Source organism: Takifugu rubripes, unplaced genomic scaffold, assembly GCF_901000725.2.
Source record: "Takifugu rubripes unplaced genomic scaffold, fTakRub1.2, whole genome shotgun sequence".
Taxonomy (NCBI): domain Eukaryota; kingdom Metazoa; phylum Chordata; class Actinopteri; order Tetraodontiformes; family Tetraodontidae; genus Takifugu; species Takifugu rubripes.
Genome location: NW_021821635.1, coordinates 208405 through 233497, shown reverse-complemented (window position 1 = coordinate 233497; position 25093 = coordinate 208405). Strand labels below are relative to the sequence as shown.

General features: G+C 46.7%; 2 protein-coding genes across 5 annotated transcripts; both read left to right on the top strand.

The window, feature by feature from the left end:
• Positions 1-1176: 1176 nt before the first annotated feature.
• On the top strand, positions 1177-11005 carry LOC105419046 (E3 ubiquitin-protein ligase RNF130-like). Its single transcript, XM_029832176.1, has 9 exons — positions 1177-1368; positions 1861-2167; positions 3192-3383; positions 4269-4507; positions 5339-5410; positions 8777-8859; positions 9478-9574; positions 9686-9872; positions 9958-11005. The coding sequence occupies exons 2-9, from the start codon at positions 1885-1887 to the stop codon at positions 10065-10067; spliced, it is 1263 nt and encodes a 420-aa protein (XP_029688036.1). The 5' UTR covers positions 1177-1368; positions 1861-1884; the 3' UTR covers positions 10068-11005.
• Positions 11006-11947: 942 nt separating this feature from the next.
• LOC101065107 (TBC1 domain family member 9B) lies at positions 11948-24561 on the top strand. Of its 4 annotated transcripts, none has more exons than XM_029832170.1 (23): positions 11948-12180; positions 12386-12579; positions 12950-13060; positions 13133-13251; positions 13334-13565; positions 13657-13915; positions 14853-15060; positions 15146-15337; positions 15514-15654; positions 17270-17420; positions 17499-17713; positions 17806-17923; positions 18790-18992; positions 19108-19190; positions 19269-19398; positions 19472-19570; positions 19713-19781; positions 20193-20433; positions 21154-21369; positions 21617-21670; positions 22304-22348; positions 22865-22959; positions 23038-24561. In XM_029832170.1, exons 2-23 carry the CDS (start codon positions 12519-12521, stop codon positions 23614-23616), a joined length of 3621 nt encoding a protein of 1206 aa, XP_029688030.1. In that variant the 5' UTR covers positions 11948-12180; positions 12386-12518; the 3' UTR covers positions 23617-24561. The 4 variants fall into 4 exon arrangements, with proteins under 4 accessions (XP_029688030.1, XP_029688029.1, XP_011618669.1 ...); XM_011620367.2 differs by lacking the exon at positions 12386-12579 and having other exon boundaries at positions 11949-12180; positions 21154-21219; positions 21301-21369; XM_029832171.1 differs by having other exon boundaries at positions 11949-12180; positions 12386-12672.
• The last annotated feature ends 532 nt before the right edge of the window (positions 24562-25093 follow it).

The window sequence follows — 25093 nt, the reverse complement described above, 5'->3', positions numbered from 1 at the left end:
CTTATCCTGATCCTGATCCTGATCCTGATCCTGATCCTGATCCTGATCCTGATCCTGGCCTTCCTGTCTGGAACAACAGCTGGATTTCTGTTCACATGTTCTGTGACATGTTCAGTCTGCAGGAAGTAGCAGAAGGTAAATAATCCTGTGTCCAGGCTGGTGATGGAACTCACCTATACGAGCACACATGAAACACCAACTTTGGAATCAGGGTCATCAATTGTTCCCCCCCCAAAAAAACTAGTGTACTCTTGACTGTTATTGACACGGTTTAATTAAACCGCTGCTTAGTATTAGGGTAAGGGTGGTTAAGGTTAGAGGGTTAGGGTTAGGGTTAGGGTTAGGGTTAGGGTTAGAGGGTTAGGGTTAGGGTTAGGGTTAGAGGGTTAGGGTTAGGGTTAGAGGGTTAGGGTTAGAGGTTAGGGTTAGGGGTTAGTTAGGGTTAGGGGTTAGTTAGGGTTAGGGTTAGTTAGGGTTAGGGTTAGTTACGGTTAGAGGGTTAGGGTTAGGGGTTAGGGTTAGAGGGTTAGGGTTGGGGTTAGGGTTAGGGTTAGTTAGGGTTAGAGGGTTAGGGTCAGGGTTAGGGTTAGGGTTAGGGTTAGGGTTGGGGTTAGGGTTAGGGTTGGGGTTGCGGTTAGGGTTAGGGTTAGGGTTAGGGTTAGGGTTGCGGTTGCGGTTAGGGTTAGGGTTAGGGTTGGGGTTGGGTTGCGGTTAGGGTTAGGGTTTGCGGTTAGGGTTAGGGTTAGGGTTAGGGTTGGGGTTGGGGTTGCGGTTAGGGTTAGGGTTGCGGTTAGGGTTAGGGTTGGGGTTGGGGTTGGGGTTGCGGTTAGGGTTAGGGTTAGGGTTGCGGTTAGGGTTAGGGTTGGGGTTGGGGTTGGGGTTGCGGTTAGGGTTAGGGTTAGGGTTAGGGTTGGGGTTGCGGTTGCGGTTAGGGTTAGGGTTAGGGTTAGGGTTAGGGTTGGGGTTGCGGTTGCGGTTAGGGTTAGGGTTAGGGTTGCGGTTAGGGTTAGGGTGTTGTTATCGTTGTTCCGGGATGATCTCCCCACTGCAGAATCTGTTATGTGATTATCGTGCAGCTCCATCTCTCGTCTTCTCTTGGCGCGTATCGCGATACTTGATGCAAAGCGCAGGTATGAAGGTAACGTACGCGCCACGTTGTCGCGCTTGTGCGCATGCGCAGAGCAGATGCGACCCTGGAGCCGCAGCAAATCTGCGCGGAAGAACCTGCACAACAACATCGGTACCAAAAGCAGCCTCCGAATCCAGTTGGACCTCTATCTGGGTCACAGCTACATAAGCGCGTAAGGAGAGGGTCGACAGGCGGGGGTCAGCGGACCGGAAGCCCGCCTGTCTGTCCGCCCGTTCACGGTAAGACAAAGCGAGACGGAGCCGCTGATAGAACCGCTGCGTTTGGGCGAGAACCATCGAATCCGTGCAATAAAATGTCGATGTGATCCTCCACTGACGTGGTTATCGTGGGTGGGGGTGAATCCGGTGGTGTCGGAGGATGATGGTGACGATGAGGATGGTCATCGAGGTGGCGGCGATGATGAGGAGGATCATGTTAGGATGAAGTCCGAAGCATGTCTGTAGTCACTCACATTTTAGAAATGCTCCTTATTTTAGTCAACGAATTATTACATCAACAGTCAATTCTGTTACTTACTGGTTTGTTGACATGTTTTTAAGACCGGAAAAGGGCCAGAATGACTAATTATTAATAAATAATACAATAATTATTTGGACAGTTGACAAATAATGAGCAGATGATGAAAGCAAACGATCAGTATTTCAGTATTAATATTGGATCCAGACAAAGAGGAAATGATTTGAACTCTTTTCACTTTTATCTCCTGACAGTTTGATGAAACGTCAGCCGACGACATGTCATCTCTGAGCTGGTCCCAGTCCTCAGGTCTGGTCCTGCTGCAGGTCCAGGTCCTGCTGCAGGTCCAGGTCCTGCTCTTGTCCTGCTCAGCATTGGCGGCCCGTTCTGACAGAAGTGTGGTGCCAGAGGACAATGTGGGTGCCACTGTGAATGCCACAGTGCTGGATGGGCGTGGAAACTTAGTCCAGGTGATGAGCAGTGCTGAGGGCAAGTACGGCCAAAACTCCCCCAAAGTGGACACGAGGGGTGTGGTCATCACACCTGCCCCGCGCAGTGGAGGTACTGACCCGTGCACGGTGAATTAGCCGCTTTGCTGCAGAAGACCACATGTTCTTTGATTTTAGCTCTGAAGAGTATTTGATTATTTCACCCTAAGAAAATGATTTCTCCATGATTTAACTGTTATTTTTGATGCTAACACGAGAAAAACACAAATTAGGGAGAAAATCCAAATATAATCACCTCTTCCTGAAATTTTCCTTCAGGTAAAGAGTTATACATTTTCTGTGGAGTCCAAATTTGAATTGGCAATGTTAAATGAAATGTCCTCATCTTTTCTGTCTACTGGTCTCTGGAGGGCCGGCGTGCCGGTGTTTCTGGAGTGTGAGGGCCCGTTTCTGGCTCCACAGAGCTTCCGTTTACATTTGTTGTGTGACGTGGGGGTTGTGGCGGAGATAATGGTTGTAACATTTGTGGCTGTGGCAGACTTCAATGGGAGCACTGCAGAGGTTTTTATCCTCCGAAGGTCGGAGCGTTCCTGTGTCAGTGTCAGATTACAGATGGTTGAAGGACACTGCAGCTGCAGCGGCGCGCCGACTGTCTGCAGACATGTCGGAGAGGTGCAGCCATGCTCTGCAGCCAGCTGGCAGCCGTTACCAACCATGCACAAGCAGAAAGAAACAAAACCACGATCAAATCCAATCACTGGGATCATGTTTCTGGTCCCGGGTCAGCTTTCTGCCGTGTGTCACATGTTTATTCAGGGGAAGGGGGCAATAACAGAACTGGCCAATCAGGACGGAGAAAACAGAAAATATTAATGGGTAATTGATCCAAATCTACTCAGGAGAGTAGCAGCATCTATTTCCCAGTTGTTCTTATTGAGGGCATTTTAAGACCCAATAATTCACCCCTCACTTTAAAATCTATATATTCAAGATAACTAACCGTTCTGTCCACCTGCCCTCTCGCCCCTTTTTCTCCTCCTTTATCCTGGTGTCCATCAGCAGAAGCTGTATTATGTCATAAATAATTGATATAATAATAAACATGCAGTGACCATGGTTATGGTATGTATTGTCAGTGGTGGACCGACAGGGCTGTGACCCAGGCACTCGCTTCCTGGTTCCTCCTCGGACTGTCCAGTGGGTGGCGCTGTTGCAGAGAGGAAACTGCACCTTTAAAGAAAAGATCCTGAAAGCTGCCTCCTTCAATGCCACAGCCGTCCTCATCTACAACAATTCTACAGAGGAAACGGTCATGATGGGACACGAAGGTCTGACTCTAGCATGCTTCAGCAGTTTTCCACATCACTGTGTATTTTTCATATTCCGATGCAAGTTTATTGATATAGATCAGCTAAAGCAGCAGAACTAAAGAAAAACACTGATGAATATAATTTAAAAATGAATGAAATAGAAAAGAGAACTGACTTTTCTGCTCGGTTGGACAGTAAGTAGGGAGAGAAGGATTTCCTCAGGTGAGGCAGAGAGATGTTGAGGACCTGTAGCAGCAAAGAAGTGGAGATGTACTGACGGTGCCAGACGTGTGAAGATGGAAAGAGCACTTTGAAGAGCTGATGAATGAAGAAAATGAGAAAAAAACAAAGTCAGAGAGAGCTGCTATGGTTTTTTAGATCTACAGAAATCACATGACAGGAAGTGTGGTCCTGTCTGGGGACCCCAGAAGTATGTTTGATTGGTACCGGACATATTTGAAAGCCATGGGATGGTTGTGACATGTGCTGGAGGAGGTCAGGGTGTAGGTATCAGCCCTGAGCCCCTTCTTGTTGCTATGGTGATGGACGGGATGACTGATGTAATTCTACAGGGTGCATGATAGGAGCCAGGTGGAGAAAAGGTTTCAGGGTGGAGACATGGAGAAGGTGATGCTTGTAAGTTCTTGGGGTCAACATAGGTGAAAAAGCTTCTGCAAGCAGGTTTGAATCAAGTAAAATGTCACTAACAATGAAGGTGAAGGTGTAGAAGAAGGAAGTGACACCAGCAATGCTGTCTGCTTTAAAGATGGTGGAACTGGGGAGAAGACAGAAGGCACAGCTGAACATGTGGAGGCTCTTTTTGGGAGGACAAAGATGGGCAGAATTAAGAACGAGTGCATCAGAGAGACGTGGTAGAGGCCTCTTTTGCTTGTGTCTTTGCAGGCACTGGTGACACAGTGGCAGTGATGATTCCGGAGGCATATGGTAAAGACATCCTGGCACACTTGGATCGGAACCTGACCGTGTTGGTGTCTGTAGTATTTAAAACCACTAAAAACAATCGCGGCTCGTTGGTCTTTGTTTCTATTTCCTTCATCGTGCTCATGATCATCTCATCTGCGTGGCTCATCTTCTACTTCATCCAGAAGATTCGTTACTCCAGCTCCCACGACCGCAGCCAGGTAACAACTCCGACTGTGACCACACCGACCTAACCCTAACCCTAACCCTAACCCTAACCCCTAACCCCTAACCCCTAACCCTAACTCCTAACCCTCTAACCCTAACCCTAACCCTAACCCTAACCCTAACGCCTAACTCCTAACCCTAACCCCTAACCCTCTAACCCTAACCCCTAACCCTCTAACCCTAACCTAACCCTAACCCCTAACCCTAACCCCTAACCCCTAACCCCTAACCCTAACGCCTAACTCCTAACCCTCTAACCCTAACCCCTAACCCCTAACCTCTAACCCCTAACCCTCTAACCCTAACCCCTAACCTCTAACCCCTAACCCTCTAACCCTAACCCCTAACCTCTAACCCCTAACCCTCTAACCCTAACCCCTAACCCTCTAACCCTAACCCCTAACCCCTAACCCTCTAACCCTAACCCCTAACCCCTAACCTCTAACCCCTAACCCCTAACCCTCTAACCCTAACCCTCTAACCCTAACCCCTAACCCTAACCTAACCCTAACCCTAACTCTAACCCTTAACCCTAACCTAACCCTAACCCTAACCCTAACCCTAACCTAACCTAACCTAACCTAACCTAACCCTAACCCTAACCCTTAACCCTAACCTAACCTAACCTAACCTAACCCTAACCCTAACCCTAACCCTTAACCCTAACCTAACCTAACCTAACCTAACCCTAACCCTAACCCTAACCTAACCTAACCTAACCTAACCTAACCTAACCCTAACCCTGAAAGCAGTTGGTCAGCTGTGTTGTGTTGCCGTTCATGCTTCTCACGTGCACATATTTGTGTCCTGTTTTTGTGCCTCAGCGTCATCTTGGCGATGCAGCAAAAAAAGCTATTGGGAAGTTGACCACAAGGACGGTGAAGAAAGGAGACAAGGTTGGCCTTTGTCCTCTTCACCCACTTTCATTTTTGCTCTGCAGGACAGAATTAGTGATGTGCTTCCTCTTCTGACATAAACCAAATGTTTAAATGTCTGCAAACGTGAAACGATGCTATTAACGTCCATGAAATTCACTCATTCATTGTATTTATGTAAACTAATGCTGTTGGGATATTATGTGCAACTTTATAAGAACACAACCCAACTTATTGTTAAAGGAGCTCTTTCACTAACTTATTTGTCCTGTAACACGAGTTAAAGGTCTCTTGTTCTCCTGCCCAACTGTGTAGTCAGTCAGGCAACACAAGGGTTAGGGTTAGGGTTAGGGGGTTAGGGTTAGGGTTAGGGGGTTAGGGTTAGAGGGTTAGAGGGTTAGGGTTAGGGTTAGAGGGTTAGGGTTAGGGTTAGGGTTAGAGGGTTAGGGTTAGAGGGTTAGGGTTAGGGTTAGAGGGTTAGGGTTAGAGGGTTTAGGGTTAGAGGGTTAGGGTTAGGGGGTTAGGGTTAGAGGGTTAGAGGGTTAGAGGGTTAGAGGGTTAGAGGGTTAGGGTTAGAGGGTTAGGGTTAGAGGGTTAGGGGGTTAGGGTTAGAGGGTTAGGGTTAGGGTTAGGGTTAGGGGGTTTAGGGTTAGAGGGTTAGAGGGTTAGGGTTAGAGGGTTAGGGTTAGGGGGTTAGGGTTAGAGGGTTAGAGGGTTAGGGTTAGGGGGTTAGGGTTAGAGGGTTAGGGGGTTAGGGTTAGAGGGTTAGGGGGTTAGGGTTTAGAGGGTTAGGGTTAGAGGGTTAGGGTTAGAGGGTTTTAGGGTTAGGGTTAGGGTTTGAGGGTTAGGGTTTGAGGGTTAGGGTTAGAGGGTTAGGGTTAGAGGGTTAGGGTTAGGGTTAGAGGGTTAGGGTTAGAGGGTTAGGGTTAGAGGGTTAGGGTTAGAGGGTTTGAGGGTTAGGGTTAGAGGGTTTGAGGGTTAGGGTTAGAGGGTTAGGGTTAGAGGGTTAGGGTTAGAGGGTTTGAGGGTTAGGGTTAGAGGGTTAGGGTTAGAGGGTTAGGGTTAGAGGGTTAGAGGGTTAGGGTTAGAGCGTTAGGGTTAGAGGGTTAGGGTTAGAGGGTTAGGGTTAGAGGGTTAGGGTTAGAGCGTTAGGGTTAGAGGGTTTGAGGGTTAGGGTTAGAGGGTTAGGGTTAGGGTTAGAGCGTTAGGGTTAGAGGGTTAGGGTTAGAGGGTTAGGGTTAGAGGGTTAGGGTTAGAATGCAGGAGAGAGATGTGAGCAGCTGCTAACAGCAGGATACTGACGACAAGGGAGCAACTGGCATTATCACACTCAGACCTCTGGAGATATCTGGAGATATACTGTATACACACACACACATATATACAGAGATATACACACACACACATATATACGGAGATATACACACACATATATATACGGAGATATACACACACACATATATACGGAGATATACACACACATATATATACGGAGATATACACACACACATATATACGGAGATATACACACACACATATATACGGAGATATACGCACACATATATATACGGAGATATACGCACACACATATATACGGAGATATACGCACACATATATATACGGAGATATACACACACACACATATATACGGAGATATACACACACACATATATACGGAGATATACACACACACACATATATACGGAGATATACGCACACACATATACGGAGATATACACACACACACATATACGGAGATATACACACACACACATATATACGGAGATATACACACACACATATATACGGAGATATACACACACACATATATACGGAGATATACGCACACACATATATACGGAGATACACACACACACACATATATACGGAGATATACGCACACACATATATACGGAGATATACGCACACACATATATACGGAGATATACACACACACATATATACGGAGATATACACACACACATATACGGAGATATACACACACACATATATACGGAGATATACACACACACATATATACGGAGATATACACACACACACATATATACGGAGATATACACACACACATATATACGGAGATATACGCACACACATATATACGGAGATATACACACACACACACATATACGGAGATATACACACACACACACATATATACGGAGATATACGCACACACATATATACGGAGATATACACACACACATATATACGGAGATATACACACACACATATATACGGAGATATACACACACACATATATACGGAGATATACACACACATATATATACGGAGATATACACACACACACATATATACGGATATAACACACACACACACATATATACGGAGATATACGCACACACATATATACGGAGATATACACACACACATATATACGGAGATATACACACACACATATATACGGAGATATACACACACATATATATACGGAGATATACACACACACACATATATACGGAGATATACACACACACACACATATATACGGAGATATACGCACACACATATATACGGAGATATACACACACACATATATACGGAGATATACACACACACATATATACATCTGTGTGTGTGTATATCCAGATTTCTGAATTCTCTCCCATAATATTTGCATTTTCTGGCTTTCAGACTGACACTGATAAACTCTCCATCATGGTTTGAAGTAGTGTCTCGATGCTGATTTACTTTCAATCGCCAAAAAATGTTAGTTGATATTAAATTCATTCAAAATATTTGTCCCTGCTTTGTGTTGAATAAGCTGATATTTCTATTAAAAGAACGCTACTGAGATATAATCTTGAGAGGCTCATTAGACATTGACCATGACACTGAAATGTCACGGTTAGGGTTAGGGTTAGGGTTAGGGTTAGGGTTCCATCCAGCCGTCCAGGGTTAGGGTTAGGGTTAGGGTTAGGGTTCCATCCAGCCGTCCAGGGTTAGGGTTAGGGTTAGGGTTAGGGTTAGGGTTAGGGTTCCATCCAGCCGTCCAGGGTTAGGGTTAGGGTTAGGGTTAGGGTTAGGGTTAGGGTTCCATCCAGCCGTCCAGGGTTAGCGTTAGGGTTAGGGTTAGGGTTAAGGTTAGGGTTAGGGTTAGGGTTAGGGTTAGGGTTAGGGTTAGGGTTCCATCCAGCCGTCCAGGGTTAGGGTTAGGGTTAGGGTTAGGGTTAGGGTTAGGGTTAGGGTTCCATCCAGCCGTCCAGGGTTAGGGTTAGGGTTAGGGTTAGGGTTAGGGTTAAGGTTAGGGTTAGGGTTAGGGTTAGGGTTAGGGTTAGGGTTAGGGTTAGGGTTCCATCCAGCCGTCCAGGCCAGCCTGGCTACCACCTGTTCCCATCTGTGTTGCAGGAAACCGACCCAGACTTCAACCACTGTGCTGTGTGTATCGAAGCGTACCAGCTGAACGATGTGGTTCGCATCCTGCCCTGCAAGTGAGCGCCGCCTGATTGTTGCCAGTCCGCTTCTCTGCTGTCAAACAGGGAGCAAAGTTAAAATTGTGTTGGAGTGAGTGTGAGGACCAAAAATGACTCGAGCGGAAACAAAAACAGGCATTTTGGTCAATATCATTTTTATATGGGCTATTTGCATTCTTTTTCTTAACCATAATATGTGAAGGCAGGGTCCTCTCTGAGGGTTCGGGAGCTTGCTCAAGGGTACCTTGGCAGTGCTCTGAAGGAGTCCTGGCACCTCCCCAAACTACTGCACGACCATCCATGTTTTTCTGTACCGGTGCCTGAATCAAGAACCCTCTGCTGCTCAGCCCAGTTCTACAGAGTTTATATGTGCTGTTTATATGTCCATAAGAAATGTACTTTATATATAGGGTTATTCGATATTGACGAACATTTATGCATTGGTGTACATGTGCCCGTATCATTTATTGACTTTGATATACAGTCGATGGTATTTGGCCCCAGCGACGCCTGTAGATCCTCCACTGTCGATTGGTGGCAGTTTTTAGGAAGCCTACTGTTGTAAACTCGGGGTGTATCACTATATCTGCTAGAATCTGCACCGGTCTGTCTGCTAATATATCTTCCTGTCTGCAGACATGTGTTTCATAAAATGTGCGTGGACCCGTGGCTGAACGAGCACTGCACCTGTCCCATCTGCAAACTCAACATCCTCAAAGCGCTCGGAATCATGGTGAGTGGATTCTGACTTGTCCAGCAGGACTTCCTGGGTTAGGGTTAGGGTTAGGGTTCGGGTTAACCCTAACCCGAACCCTAACCCGAACCCTTCCTCATGTGTTCCCAGACCAGTCTTCCCTGTGTGGACAGCGTTGTGTTGGATGTGGAGCGTTTGGGCATCAGTCAGGCATCTGGCAGCCACCGGATGCTGTTGGGTGACAGCAACCAGCCCTCTCTGAACCTGGACCAGCTCAGCCCACCTCATACTGAGGCCACTCCCAGAACACCTGCTGAAGTCAGCATCGCTGTGTCTAGTAAGACCACACACATCTGGATGAAAGGTTGGAGGAAGGATGGACAGGATGAAGCAGATCATTTGAAGTGTGTTTGTGTTGTCAGGCCGGGGCCACTTCTTCAACAGGAACTCGACGTCTCCTCGCAGCATCCTGTGTGAGATGGAGCTGTCTGACATCCAGGCCTCACTTGATCTTTATGAAGACAAGTCCTGAGACCACCATGAAGGGGTTGGTTTCCACTCACTATCGCCACCTGCTGATGGACAGAGGAGTGTTCATTTTCTTTTGGAAGGAGCCAGACCAACAATAAACTAAGTCAGACTGGAGTTAGGCGGTCACCCACCCACACACACCCATTCATACTTTGTTGAAACTTTATTCTCTATAATAGCAGAGTCTAGGCCAGAGAACTTTCAAAAGTTGAAATGCTGTTAAAGTGGTTTTTGTGGCTCTTAAAGTTCTTGTCTTCCTGTGAACTTAAAGCAGAACTACTTCCTGTTGTTGTATCATATCCCTACTGTGGTAGCTCGGAACATCTTTATCATGCAGTTTCCTGCAGTCTGCTCAGGTCTCCTGTGTGTCTGAAGACCTGCACCTGGACCAGACTGATAGTTCTTTCTGAGCATTATGTGACTGCAGCCAGACTATGAGGAGGAAACAGTTACATGACAGTGTTTTCTTCCTGTATCCAAATATGTGAAAATAATGAAATGCGGAACCAGAACACAAGTCCCCTGGGGGTGTACATTGGTACGTGGGACGCATTAGGAAAAGCTCCAATGAAAAATCAGATGTGTCTGAACACAGTTCCAGATCATGTGATTCACCATTTGCCGCCTCAGACAGGAACCAATACAGAGAGGTCACATGGTGGAGAACTCTCTTCCTATTGGCTCACCGTCTGCTATTAACAGGCAATTGTGATGTGATGGACTCCTTTTATTATATATCCTATAAACTGCATTATACAATCTATAACTTGCCAATAGATCAATATTATCTCTGAAGTGACCTAAAATGAGGACATTTGTGTGTCCTCTTCTGTCTGTGTGTCTGTCTGTCAAATGATGATGAGCAGGGTGTGGGTGTGTGTAGCATTTAGTTTACTGTGTTCTACTGCCTCATTATTAAAGTGTCATTAATACCTTTAACTAGCTGCTGTGCATCACACACACACACACACACACACAGAAATAGTCTTAGGTGCATAAACAGTCCGTCACACACACACACACACACATGATTGTAACATACAGGCACAAATACCCAGAAATGGTCTGTAACGTTGACACACACTGACTGACTCACTCACTCACTCACAACCCTCTCTCTTTCTCACTCAATCAATCAATCAATCAATCAATCTTTATTTATCAGCGTCTGTTACTATCAACATTGTCTCTAGACCCTCTTCAGAATCCCAGCAGGGCCTGACCCCCAACAAGGAACAGGGGCAGGAAAAACTCCCCTTTAACAGGAAGAAACCTGGAGCAGGACCAGGCTGATGTAGGGAGGGGGGACCCTCCTGCTGATGGGGGGGGCTGGGTAGAAAGAGGGGGGGGGGGACTAGGCAGAGATCAGGGAAATACATTTATTATAACAAAGTGCTGGTGTAGGAGTTGAGTGGGTCAGCGGGGTCGGAGGTCAGCAGGTCAGCATACAGCTATGAAGGCGGCGAAACCTGTAGATGGATGCAGAGAGAGAGAAGAACTCACACACACACACACACACACACACACTGTCAGTGACATACAGACATACAACCAGACATCCTCACAGAAGTCTGTCTGGAGTTTATTATGATGATTGTGGTTCTTCCATATATGGATTTTGAAAACCTTTTACACATAAAGTATGTTACAGTATGCGAAGTTTAAAAAAAATAGAAATCATAAAATGCAATGACGTTAACAAGGTGTTCGACCTAAATGAGAAGATTCACCGAAATGACGCGCATCAATGAACATAAGAACAGATAAAAATGATCAGGTGATGATCACTGGTTCTTAGGTTAAAATACTTTTGAATTTAACATTTTGGAGAAGTGTTTTCCCTGTGTGACGCAGACGTGGGGGCGTGTCTTAAATGCCGGACCCGGAAGTGACGTTCAGTCAGCAGATCAAGTCAAAACAAGCTCAGCTCGTTGTTTTTCCGGATTCTCCTTTTGCACGTTGTATTGGGCAGGTAGCGCGTACAGAGTACCTGGAGATGTGGATCCAGCCGGAGGAGGTTCTGTTGGCCGGGCCGCTGTGGGTATCCGAGCGGGCCAACCCTTTCTTCATCCTGCAGAGGCGGCGAGGCCACGGCCGCGGGGGGGGTCTCTCCGGTGAGTCCACTCAGCCGAAGGCCACGTCCAGCACCAGGCCACTTCTGTCTGTAGCTGATGGGTCGGTTGATGATGGCTTACCTGGTTTCATCAAACGTTTGCAACCATACATCCTATCTTCAGAGTGCTTTCTAACCAGGGAGAGTGGTCATTATATACCTATTAACCCGTTTCTTTTTTCTTTTTCTTTTTTTTAAAAAAAAAGGGTTAGTCGAGTTATTTGAAACACACGTCGCTACCAAGGTTTGCAATGGAGCCCATTTGCAAAAGTAAAGGAAAGCGTGTACAAGACCAGTGCTGTCTGGATTAGAGACAATGGAACCGAGGAGAGGCCGAAGATGTTGAGGTTGTCTTTGGGTGTAATGAGGAGCGAGAGGAACAGGAATGAGAATATCACAGGTACATCACACCTTAGTTTGAAGACCACGCTGATGATGGGATCGTAGGCAGGAGGTTCAGAGCAAGGCCTACAGAGACATCTATGGATGAAGTGTAAGTTAGTTGGTGTGAAAGAAGATTTAAGGAGAGCTGGAGGGAGTTGATTTAGGCAAGAGGCTGAGGAGACTCTGGGCAAGTCACCAGCTCATCACGGGGCTAAAACAACCATTAATCTATCATATTTGATTCATACAAGTGATTAACAAGGTTGAACCTGCCAATGTTTTTCTCTGAATTATTGGAATGGCTGGAATGTTCTTGCTGTAACTAACCGAGACATTCTGCACTGGTGACATCACCCCCATCTGTCTGTCCTTCTGTGTGTCTCTAGGTCTCCTTGTTGGGACCCTGGATGTGGTTTTGGACTCTAGTGCCAGAGTAGCCCCCTACAGGATATTGCTGCAGACAGCTGATTCACAGCTTTACTGGAACATTGCCTGTGGTGGGTTTCTTTGACTGGGAGCTCTGTGTTTTGATGAAGTTCTATATTTGCTCCTTCAACTTTGTTTTGCAGGCTCTTCTAGGAAGGAGATCACTGAACACTGGGACTGGCTGGAGTCCAACCTGCTGCAGACCATCTCAATCTTTGAGAGTGATGAAGATATCATCACATTTGTCAAAGGAAAGATCTCCGTATGTCACTTTCTGTTCCATCCAGTGTTCCTCTCTTGCATGCTGCCTGTTTCCTTTTACTGAGTAAGGCTGCTTCTTGCAGGGCATCATTGCTGAGGAGAGCCGATTGAAGCAGAGTGAGGAGCATGTGGAGGACAGTGGAAAGTTTCTGGAAGCTGAGCTGAAGATGAGGAGGCTGTTTGGGATGCCTGATGAGGAGAAGCTGGTGAATTATTACTCCTGCAGCTACTGGAAGGGGCGAGTGCCACGGCAGGGCTGGCTTTACCTCTCCATCAACCATCTGTGCTTTTACTCCTTCCTGCTGGGCAAGGAGGGTATGGCCAGTCAATCACAGACACATTTTCTCTGTTGCTAGACCTGCTTACATTTTCCTGTGTTCTTACCCCCCCCCCCCCCCCCCCCCAGTGACCCTGGTAGTTCCATGGACGGACGTGACCCAACTGGAGAAGAATTCCACTTTGGTCTTTCCAGAAAGCGTTCGAGTCAGCACACGTCACACTGAACATTTCTTCTCCATGTTCCTCAACATCAATGACACCTTTAAGTTGATGGAGCAACTTGCCAACATCGCCATGCGGCAACTCCTCGACAACGAAGCGTTTGCAGCTGACCGCTCACTTCCCAAACCCTGCAAAACACTCAAGAATGTCTCTGCACTCAAAAGGTCTCACTTGTTTAAGAACCGTGTGTCTATCGGGCTGTCAGGGCCTTCTGATTAGATCTAAATGAAGATTCATACAAATGAGTTACACTTTGCTATCACCTACAGGTTGGTTCAAGTGTATCATCACAGCAGGCCTCAACCCAGAGTTAGCTGGACGAGTTCTCACTCAGTCGAATGCAAAATGTAAAACCAACAACCGCTGATGTGCTTCTGTTGAGAGCCAGTAAATCTGGTTCACTTCATCTCTGTTGTCCCGCCCACATCCAGAGGGGTTGTTGGTTCTACTCCACACTGCTAGCTGCTGTACTTCCTCACTCTAGCTGGTTTAAAATTATTGCCGATAAAGTCGTGTCATCAGGTGGATTATTCAGTGGTATAGCAGCACTGGTGGGGGTGGGGGTTAGGGCTCAAGGGTGGTGGCAAAAGCAACATATGCAGAGTAGCAGGGCTGCAGCTGGCTCGCGATGTGCATTACGGTTACAATGGTCCTGAAATCAGGACACTGGCAGGGTTTTTTTAGCACATTGGTAATGACGGCGTTGGTACAAACACACTTTCTGTCGAGTTTTTGTCTTCTACCTTTAATGAGATGAACTGAAAAATGAACTGCAAATCTTCAAGTTCTCCATACATGTCAGATGGTGAGGGAATCTCTGGGCCAAAACTTTAATCCTCTTACAGTTTCATTCATTTAGATGGATTTTTTTGTGGCATTATTGTGCTACAAAGTGGTATATTTCTTCAGCTTTCTAATGGAAGAATGTTAAGCGCCTATTTATTTCGAACTGTTGATAATTCCCTCCACATTGAGTGAGACTCTGGTTCCCGCTGAAGAGAAACAGCTCCAAAGCCCAATGCTGCCCCCACCCTGCTCCTGGCTGGGTGATGTGCAGGTGACGTGGGTGACCTGATCAGCTGTTTGCTTTTTATGTTACAGAGATTTGGACGCACGTGCAAAGAACGAGCGATATCGGTCCATGTTCCGGCTGACGCAGGACGAGCGTCTTGATGGACATACTGGCTGCACACTGTGGACACCTTTTGCAAAGATGCATGTGATTGGACAGCTGTTCATCTCCAACAACTACATCTGTTTTAATAGCAGAGAAGAAGATGTATGTCAGTTGATCATCCCCCTTCGAGAGGTAAACACCGTGCAGTGACCTGTGACACCAGAGCATTTTCACTGAGAACATGAGGACCTGAGGTCATCCAAAATGTATTCCACAGGTGTCCATTGTGGAGAAGGCAGACAGCAGCAGTGTCTTGCCCTGCCCTGTTTCCATCAGCACTAAGAACAAGATGAATTTCCTATTTGCAAACCTGAAAGACAGAGACTTCTTGGTCCAGCGCATCTCAGACTTCCTGCAGCGAACTCCTGACAGTAGCGACACTGGTCCACTGTCTCTGACCGGTCAATCGGTGTGTCACTATTCTAAAAGTTTGCTCTGATGTTGCTATCGTATGACGGATGAAAGCTAGTCTGCAGGTTCTTTAAATGAATAAAATGCAACCACTGAGGACTCTGGTAGCAGCTGTTAGACTGAAGTGTTCTCTGGTCTGATTCCGTATATATGATGTGTTCTTTCGGTCTTCAGGCGCCAACCAATATGGCTTCATGTGCTGGTTATGAGTGTACTCAGAGGAGGCATCATTACCACCCAGACCTGCCTACCGCACGCCACAGTCTGCTGCAGCTCTACCACCAGAATGTTGCGGAGGACCTGGGCCCCAAAGCTGTAAGAACCACTATTTTACTGGGGGGGGTAGAGAACACCTGAACAGGTTAAGCACCACATTCCAAAGACCAGTGGCAGCTGCCAGTATCGGAGAGATGGGAGGCTTCTTTTCAGTCTCAATATAAAATGTTTCCCTGTATTTATAGGTAAATTCAATATGGCCATAAAGGCATCTTTTCCAAGGATTTGACCAATTCTAAGTTCCTTGTCATAATGTTGACTATCAACCAAATCAGGTGGACAGTTTTAGAACTGGCTGCCAAAATGTGCAGCTTGCTGGCTGCTCTGCTGCCAACGAACTAACTAAAGCCACTTTACTCAACTCTGAAAGATATTAAACCAGGACAGGAGAGTGTTATACTAAAGAAAGGGACTAACATTGTGTTGTATTTATAATGCATTTTATTGTAAATGGGATAAATCACCAAGCACATATAAATTAATGAGCTGCAGTTTGTCTCTGGACTCCTCTAAGATCCACAAAGGGACTGAACTGGTCCGAGGGTCCTCTGTCTTTGTGTGGTTAAAATTCACTGTCAATCAAACTGGGATTTTGCATTTAGACCAATCAGCATGCACAAAGCTCAGCCTCCAGCCCCGCCCACTGCTCTGCTGACTCCCAGAGATGCACATCCGTGCGGAGACTAGCAGACTAACCCTAACCCTAACCCTAGCAGCGTTTATCCAATGAGGGTCTAGTTTGGCTGCTGTGTTGAACTCCATGAAGGCTGATCTTGAGAAGGAGACCACGTCAGTGGTGATGAGGAGCTGATCCACGTCAGTGGTGATGAGGAGCTGATCCACGTCAGTGGTGATGAGGAGCTGATCCACGTCTGGTGATGAGGAGCTGATCCACGTCAGTCGTGATGAGGAGCTGATCCACGTCAGTGGTGATGAGGAGCTGATCCACGTCAGTGGTGATGAGGAGCTGATCCACGTCAGTGGTGATGAGCTGATCCACGTCAGTGGTGATGAGGAGCTGATCCACGCCGGTCGTGATGAGGAGCTGATCCACGTCAGTGGTGATGAGGAGCTGATCCACGTCAGTGGTGATGAGGAGCTGATCCACGTCGGTCGTGATGAGGAGCTGATCCACGTCGGTCGTGATGAGGAGCTGATCCACGTCGGTCGTGATGAGGAGCTGATCCACGTCAGTCGTGATGAGGAGCTGATCCACGTCGGTCGTGATGAGGAGCTGATCCACGTCAGTGGTGATGAGGAGCTGATCCACGTCGGTCGTGATGAGGAGCTGATCCACGTCAGTGGTGATGAGGAGCTGATCCACGTCAGTGGTGATGAGGAGCTGATCCACGTCGGTGGTGATGAGGAGCTGATCCACGTCAGTCGTGATGAGGAGCTGATCCACGTCGGTCGTGATGAGGAGCTGATCCTCTACAAACTGAGCTTAGAGTTCAGCGATAACTAAAAAACTAACCTGGAGCAAGAAATAAAAATGCTTACACATTTATGGGAAAAATGAACTAAGCCATTTTAATCAATATTCCACAAAGATTTGGTTGTATGTTCTTTTATTTGAAAGCTGAGATGTTTTGGAAGAGATTACCTTGTAACTGGGTGTTAGAAGTGCGTGATCAGACAACTTGTCCTCCTGCAGATGAAAGAAAAGATGAAGGTGGAAGCATGGAACATCCATTTCTCCGAGTTTGGCCGCGGGGTGTGTATGTACCGAACCTCAAGAACCAGAGAACTTGTCCTGAATGGGATCCCGGAGCTCCTAAGAGGAGAACTGTGGCTTCTGTTCTCTGGTCAGTGATCATTTGTTTGTCCAAAGGGACTTCAATTGCTAATGCTACTTACTTAAAGCAGTCCACCTGTCTACCCAGGAGCACAGAATGAAATGGACACCCACCGTGGTTACTATGGTGACTTGGTTGAGCAGGCTATGGGTCAATGTTCTTTAGCAACAGAGGAGATCGAGCGCGACCTTCATCGTTCCATGCCGGAGCACCATGCCTTCCAGAATGAAAATGGGATTGCAGCGTTGCGTCGAGTCCTCACAGCCTATGCTCACCGGAACCCCGGCATTGGATACTGCCAGGTGAGCCCCAACCCTAACCCTAACCCTACCACTCCTGGATCTGTGCATTCCAGCATGATGGATTGGTAAAATGCTTCTATATTTGGCTTCAGGCGATGAACATCGTCACCTCCGTCCTGTTGCTCTATTGTCCGGAGGAAGACGCTTTCTGGCTCTTAGTGGCACTTTGTGAGCGCATGTTGCCCGACTATTACAACACCAGAGTTGTAGGTCAGTACCAACTCTCGTCTGTCTTTAACCCTTAACATGGATCCACCATATATTGATGTCTCCCACCAACACCTTTGGACGTAAACACTGTGGTGGGTTTGTCATGTGCACAATCACTGCCAGTTCAATTCTTAAATCTCCACTTAAATATGACGAGAGCAGTGGAAGTAAACAAAGGTGAGAAGTGCAACGCGTGCACGTATACACCCAATGTGCAACCGTAGCAGTGTTGCTGGGCAGACATGACTGCTGGGATATTGGTGTGTTTGTGGCCAGAAGAATAAAGCTGCTCCTAAATGTGGAGGTCCGAACCCTGAAGCTGCGCTGCATGCTCCTGAAACACGTGGTTACTGGCCTGTCGGCCTCCTCCTGCAGTGGTGAAGGCGGAGCTCCTCATGGATGGTAGTGACGTTCTTGACAGGGAGCTGGTTCCACAGCAGGGGGTCCTGACAGCTAAAGACTTGGGCCCCCATTCGCTTGCCAAAGGTTCAGGAACCAGCAGCAAACCAGCACTCTGAGAGTGACCCGTGCTGATCTGGTGCTGTCCGCCTCTCCAGATGTAATGGATCTGGACCTCTAAGGACCTCGTAGGTTGGGAGAAGGAGTTTCAAGTATGTCCTGGGATTAAGAGAAGCCAGCACAGTCATGTGACCTCTCTGGCTGCAGTGTTTTGGATCAGCTGGAGGTTCTGACAGATTTCTTCAGACCCCCTGACATAACGCTGTTTTCCATGATGCATTTTGGGATTGCGGCTCCACTTTATTAGAATGATGGGAGATTGAATTAGGGACCCTCGCACACAATGTTATATGCACATCAGGATTATGGGATGGCTTTCTGTGGTCTGATGTGTTTTTGTCCTGTAGGTGCCCTGGTGGATCAGGGAGTTTTTGAGGATCTGACTCGGGCCTCCCTCCCTTTGCTGTATGAACACATGCAGGATCTTGGAGTCATCTCCACCATCAGCTTGTCCTGGTTCCTCACTCTTTTCCTGTCGGTGATGCCGTTTGACAGCGCCGTCATCCTGGTCGATTGCTTCTTCTATGAGGGCATCAAGGTTATCTTTCAGGTCAGAAGTACTGTATTCTACTTTATTATTATTGCACAATCATGTTTATCTGCTCACGTGTGTGCACTCTGTGCTCTATAACCCTGCTGCTCCTTGTTTCTGAATGTGTCAGTAGGTGGCGCTGGCTGTGCTTCATGCTAATATGGATGCTCTATTGTCCTGCAGTGATGAAGGGGAAGCCATGACCATCCTGGGCAGGTAAGAGTCCAGATTGGGTCTGAGTGAACTGGTTGGCAGTCCTGCCCATAAGGCTGTTGGGGATGTGTGTCTTTTTAGGTACCTGGATAATGTCGTAAACAAACAGACAGCAGCTCCACCCATCCCTCACCTGCATGCCCGTCTGACTAGTGGAGAGGATCCTCCAGCTGAGATTGACATCTTCAGCCTTATTAAATCATCTTACGAGGTCGGAGAGTTCCGCTGGCATGCTTCAGCCTATCTCCCTTTAAATGTCGTGACCCTTTCTCTTCTCTCAACAGAGATTTGGCTCGTTACATTCCGATGTCATTGAGCAGATGAGGTTCAAGCAAAGGTTAAAGGTCATTCAGTCACTGGAGGACACTGCCAAGAGGAGTGTGGTGGGTGACACCGCTCTGCCATTTTTGTTAAAAACAGCTTTGAACTTTGCACAGTTAACTTGGTAGTCAAACTGAATTTGATGTCATAGTGTGTGTGTGCGTGTGTGTGTGTGTGTGTACTTTTTTGTATGTACACGTGTAGGTTCGAGCAATGATGACCGAATCGGCCTTCAGTATAGAGGAGCTGGAGGACCTGTTCTGTCTCTTTAAGGTAAAGGAACTTCAGGCTCGTCACCTGCTGTTAGTAAAGAGTTGAGCAGCTGTCATGTGACCAACTGATCTAAAGAAAGAGAATCATTGCAGGTGTGTCTGATGCAGATACAGACAGAAACAACCCGAGTCTGAATGGAGTGTAAAAGGACAACACTATTTTGTACTCTGCTTTTAATTAGCAATAAATATCTCTTTTATATTTAGAAAAAGACAAAATCCTGTGAATGACAGAAGTAAATCCTGCACGAGGAAACAAATTGTGGCATCACCTGGAAGCACATCATATAAAACTCAAAGTGAACCTTGTTTATCGGCCTAAATTCCATAAAAAGACTATATTGTTCATTTTACTGTCATTGTTGGTCCTCCAGAACCACTCTAACACACGTGCTCCCTCCTGGTTCTTCAGGCCAAACACATGACGAGCTGCTACTGGGGCTCCTGCAGTTCTGCCTCCGAACGCCACGATCCCAGTCTGCCATACCTGGAGCAGTACCGCATCGACTCTGGCCAGTTTGCCCAGCTGTTTTCTGCCCTGGCTCCCTGGGTTTGCAGCAGCCATACTTTAACATTGTCAGCCCGCCTCTTCAGACTCCTGGACCAGAACCAGGACGGACTGGTTAACTTTAAGGAGTTCATCACTGGCCTAAGTGAGTCCGCATCCCTCCTGGTTTGTGATTATTTTAGTACTCAGGTTCTGTTCTAACAGCCCACATGGGTGAACATGATTTTTTTTTTACACGTGTGTAAACCCGGCATTTGTCATAAGCATTCGGCAGCGTGCACATTGCCAGAGACCGGCTCGGGTGTGATGTCACGACCTACGTGGTGGATACAATAAGCTCTCATGCTTTTGAAAGGTGGCAAAGTTGCATCTTAAAAAGGAGGATAACTGCAGTGCTCCTGAAAAAGGACTCGCTGAATCCTTCCTCAGGGGCTGGAGTCTGTCCCTGCCTGAGGCTCTAACCTAGTCCCCAGCTCATTGCCACGCCCTACAGTACGTGAGCATTTAGGAGTTTCGTACCTTGCTCAAGGGTACCTGGACGATCCACTGAAGGTGTCCTGGCACCTCCTCCCACTACCAGAACAGGGGCATGTACGGAGAGGTGTGCTCCTCAGCCCAGTCCCCTACAGAAGGAGCTCCCGCCGCCCCACCCTGAATCAGTGACTGGCTGCTTTGTTGCGCAACATCCAGCATGACGTGATGAAGTTGTGCTGGTGGTGATAATGGTGATAAAACCCGGGTTTAGATAGTAATGTGGGTGTAGAGGATCGATTGTATCCTCACTCTGCGACCCTCCAGGGGGTTCCCTCCTGCCTTCCCCCATGAGCCTGTAGAAGACGGATAGATGAGGTCTATTTTGTTGCAGGTGGGATGTATCATGGAGATATGACCGAGAAACTCAAACTTCTGTACAAGCTCCATCTCCCACAAGGTAAAGTCACACATGTGGGTATAGTCGGCGTGAGCTTTCACTTCCCAAATGGAGTGTTTCCTTCTTTTCTCTCTGTTGTAGCGTTCTGTCCTGAAGAGACAGAGTCTGCACTGGATGCAACAAACTTCTTCGCTGCCACTATTCCACAAGGTAAAAACGCAGTTTTTCCTCAGTGTTGCTGCTGCTGCTGTACCAAAGCTGGATTGTGTGCTACTCCTGTATCTTTTGTCCTTAGGGGATAAATGAAATGGTTGAATTGAATTGATATAAACACTCACACGATACTGACAATTGGTCTGATTTGCACGATAACCTGATTAACACATTTATTAGCTCTCTCTCACGTGATCCCACATGTCTTTACTTCCTTTTCCTCTTTTCTAACATTTGTTTCCAGAATCCTTCCTCCTGTCAGATCCGGACTCTGAAGGAAGGCAAGGAGTGACATCAGGTTTGTACGTCAGTTGTCACCATTGTTGCTCTTCTGGCCCCGCCCACATAGTGATGTCACTACGCTGTTTGACACCTGTTCGTAAAGCTGGGAGGAAGCAGCTCGTCTCGTTAGGATGTTCTAAGAAAACTCTTAAATGGTCCTTGAATCTTTGAGTTTTTCATTACAATTTCTCTTGGTAAGATGAAAGTTATTCACAAAAGCTCTTAAGAAGCTCCTCAGGTGGTAAACTGTGAAGAGGGTTAGGGTTAGCTAGGGTTAGGGTTAGTTAGGGTTAGGGGAAGACTTTTAGGAAGCCTCAGAGAATCTTAGAGACGAGACGGTGGAACAACAGAGAGGAAGGAGAGCCGTTCTCCATGTATTCAGCCGGTCATTTATAGGGTTAGTTAGGGTTAGGGTTAGTTAGGGTTAGGTTAGAGTTAGGGTTAGCTAGGGTTAGGGTTAGAGTTAGGGATAGCTAGGGTTAGCTAGTGTTAGGGTTAGCATTAGGGTTAGCTAGGGTTAGGGTTAGAGTTAGAGTTAGGGTTAGGGTTAGTTAGGGTTAGGGTTAGTACAAGTGTCCTGAAATGAGACCTGGTCACAGCCTCACAACTGGAAACCAAACTTCAGTTAATTTATCCTGTTTGTGTGCAGGTAATGTGGGGAAGGACAAAGGTGTCGACGCTGAGGAGAAAAAAGGTAAATGATGGATATGTGAGCACCAGTCTGACACTGGGACAATGACTGTGGAGATAAGGCTGCACAATGGACCCGTCTACCTTTAAGAACTTTGTGATCAGATGTTGCATCAATCAAGGACAAAGTTTAGGAAAAATCCCACAATGCAGAGCCTCCTTAAAATTCCTGAATAATCGTACCTGTTTAAATTTCAAATCATGGGCTGGGAATCGAGCATGATGAAACTTCTCTCATGCTTTTTGTTGCCATTTTGATGTCACCTCTAATCAAAGGTTTGGTTGGTTCTGCAGAAGGACGCTGGCTTCCTCCACATGTCACGGTGGAAGGTCCCTCATTTGTTGTTAGGGTTAGGGTTAGAGAACAAACCTACTCAAATAAGATGGAAATCTCTTTGCTTTTGTTCATTTTGTCATGACTGTGGTCACTCTTGAGACATTAGATCACATCCCAAAGGGTTAGGGTTTTCTTGTTTGAGTCGCTTCACTGTCACTATGATGCATCTCTCTGTTGTTTTAGACAAGGTAAAGGACTACAGGTACTACCTGAGAATGTGGGCCATGGAAAAGGAGCCCAGGCCTGAGACCATCAAAGACCTGCCGAGGATGAACCAGGTGAGGCCCAGGCCCCTTTCTTGACCTGCTTGGCCCTGTGTTTGTCTCACACCTGTCCGTTAACTGTCCCACCTATAGGAGCAGTTTATCGACCTTTGTAAGACTCTGTACAACATGTTCAGTGAGGAACCTGAGGAGCAGCACCTGTACCATTCCATCGCCACTGTGGCGAGCCTTCTGCTACGTATTGGTGAGGTTGGCAAGAAGTTTCACAATGGCAGCAAGAAGACGGATGGTGCTGATATTCAGACTCCGCCCACTGTACCCGGGGTAGAGGAGGCCCACAGTGGGGTTGAGTCAGGTGAGCCTCAGGTGTGTCAGGAGGCAGCAGACACAGCAGCCCCCAATGAGCAGGACAAAGGTAACATGCCTGTGCTGTCACATCCAAGCGGGAGCTCGGGCCCGCTGCAGCGCGAGGACCTCTCTGAAGACGCTCTGTTGGCGGGTGGAATAGAGCAGCGGCAGGGCAGCGTGCTGGATGCTGATTGGTCCATCACTTTTGAACAGGTGCTGGCTTCGCTGCTGACAGAGCCGCCACTTGTTGACTATTTTGAAAGGAAGCGGGACATCCAAAGCAAGGTGGAAGCATGTAAGGCTCAACGGGTAATAGAGCGCCAAATAAGCTCTGACCAGGAACTCACTCAGCAAGCTCACTGACTCGCCTCCTTCCCATGTTCTGACCCCTGAGGGGCCCTGAGGGGCCCTGAGGGGCCCTGAGGGGCTGCAGAGACGGTTCCTCAGTGAGACTGTGGGCCTGAAACCCAAACGCAGAATTAAGCTGCAAATCACCTGGTTTAAGTCCTGTTAAGATAAATCACTTGGTACTGGCACAAACGTTAAAATTGCAATGGTCAAACTTCTATATTCAATGTAAAAACACCTGTTTGCCCATTTGTGTCAGATGAACAATACTTTAAAAGCAATTAAATCTGATCATTTACAAGAAAAGCAAAGTCACTATTGCAGCAACGTCGACTGATTTTTACTTCCGTCAGAGTCTTTTGAAAGACTTCTCTTCACACTGGTTTTTGAAACATTTCTGTATTTTTTGTTACCATTGGAGTTTTTGCTGTCAGTGTTCTTGAGGGTAATTAATTAATGAGATATCCAGAAGCAGAACAAAGGTGAACCAAGCTGAGTTAAAGGACTGGTGCTCTTTGGACTGGACTGTAATCACAGCTTCAGCCTCATCGTTCATTAGATGATTGATTGGTTGCTCATCCTCCGTATGCTTCAGCGTGATACTTTCATTTTGATAAGCTTCACGTGTTCTTCCTCTTTCTGATGCTATCACCCTGTGGAAGATGTTTGTTTCTGCTTTTAAATCCATTTTATCGTCAATTATTGCTCTGTATTAATAAACAATATGATAAATGAATTTAATTTTATTGTTACTGATTAAGAGAATCAGAACCATATTTGTTTCTGATTAAATGCTTTTTCTACTTTTACCACTTTATTAAATCCTAACATGCTGGTGTGGTTGATGCTTCAGGATTCATAGACTAAGAATCGATCTGTAACCAAGTAAATCAAGTTATTGTGCTACTTATGTGAAACCAGCAGTTTTTCAAATGTCACAATTAAATATCAATATTCAGTGTAATTTAAATCATTTTTCAAGGAAATTCATGGTTCCTTTTTCATTCATACTTTATATTTTGTTTCCTGCTCAATGAAACACGCATTCACATCTGGATCTCCTGGGTCATGTGACCTCAACAACTCACCTGATGGGCACACAGGAGTGGTTTCTATGGGCCTTTGACCAGGTGGTGACCTTTACCACAACTAGTACATAACATGTCAGACATGTGACACACCTGTATCCCAGACATGTATCCCAGTCATGTGACACACATGTATCCCAGACATGTATCCCAGTCATGTGACACACCTGTATCCCAGACATGTATCCCAGACATGTGACACACCTGTATCCCAGACATGTGACACACATGTATCCCAGACATGTATCCCAGTCATGTGACACACCTGTATCCCAGACATGTATCCCAGACATGTGACACACCTGTATCCCAGACATGTGACACACATGTATCCCAGTCATGTGACACACATGTATCCCAGTCATGTATCCCAGTCATGTGACACACATGTATCCCAGACATGT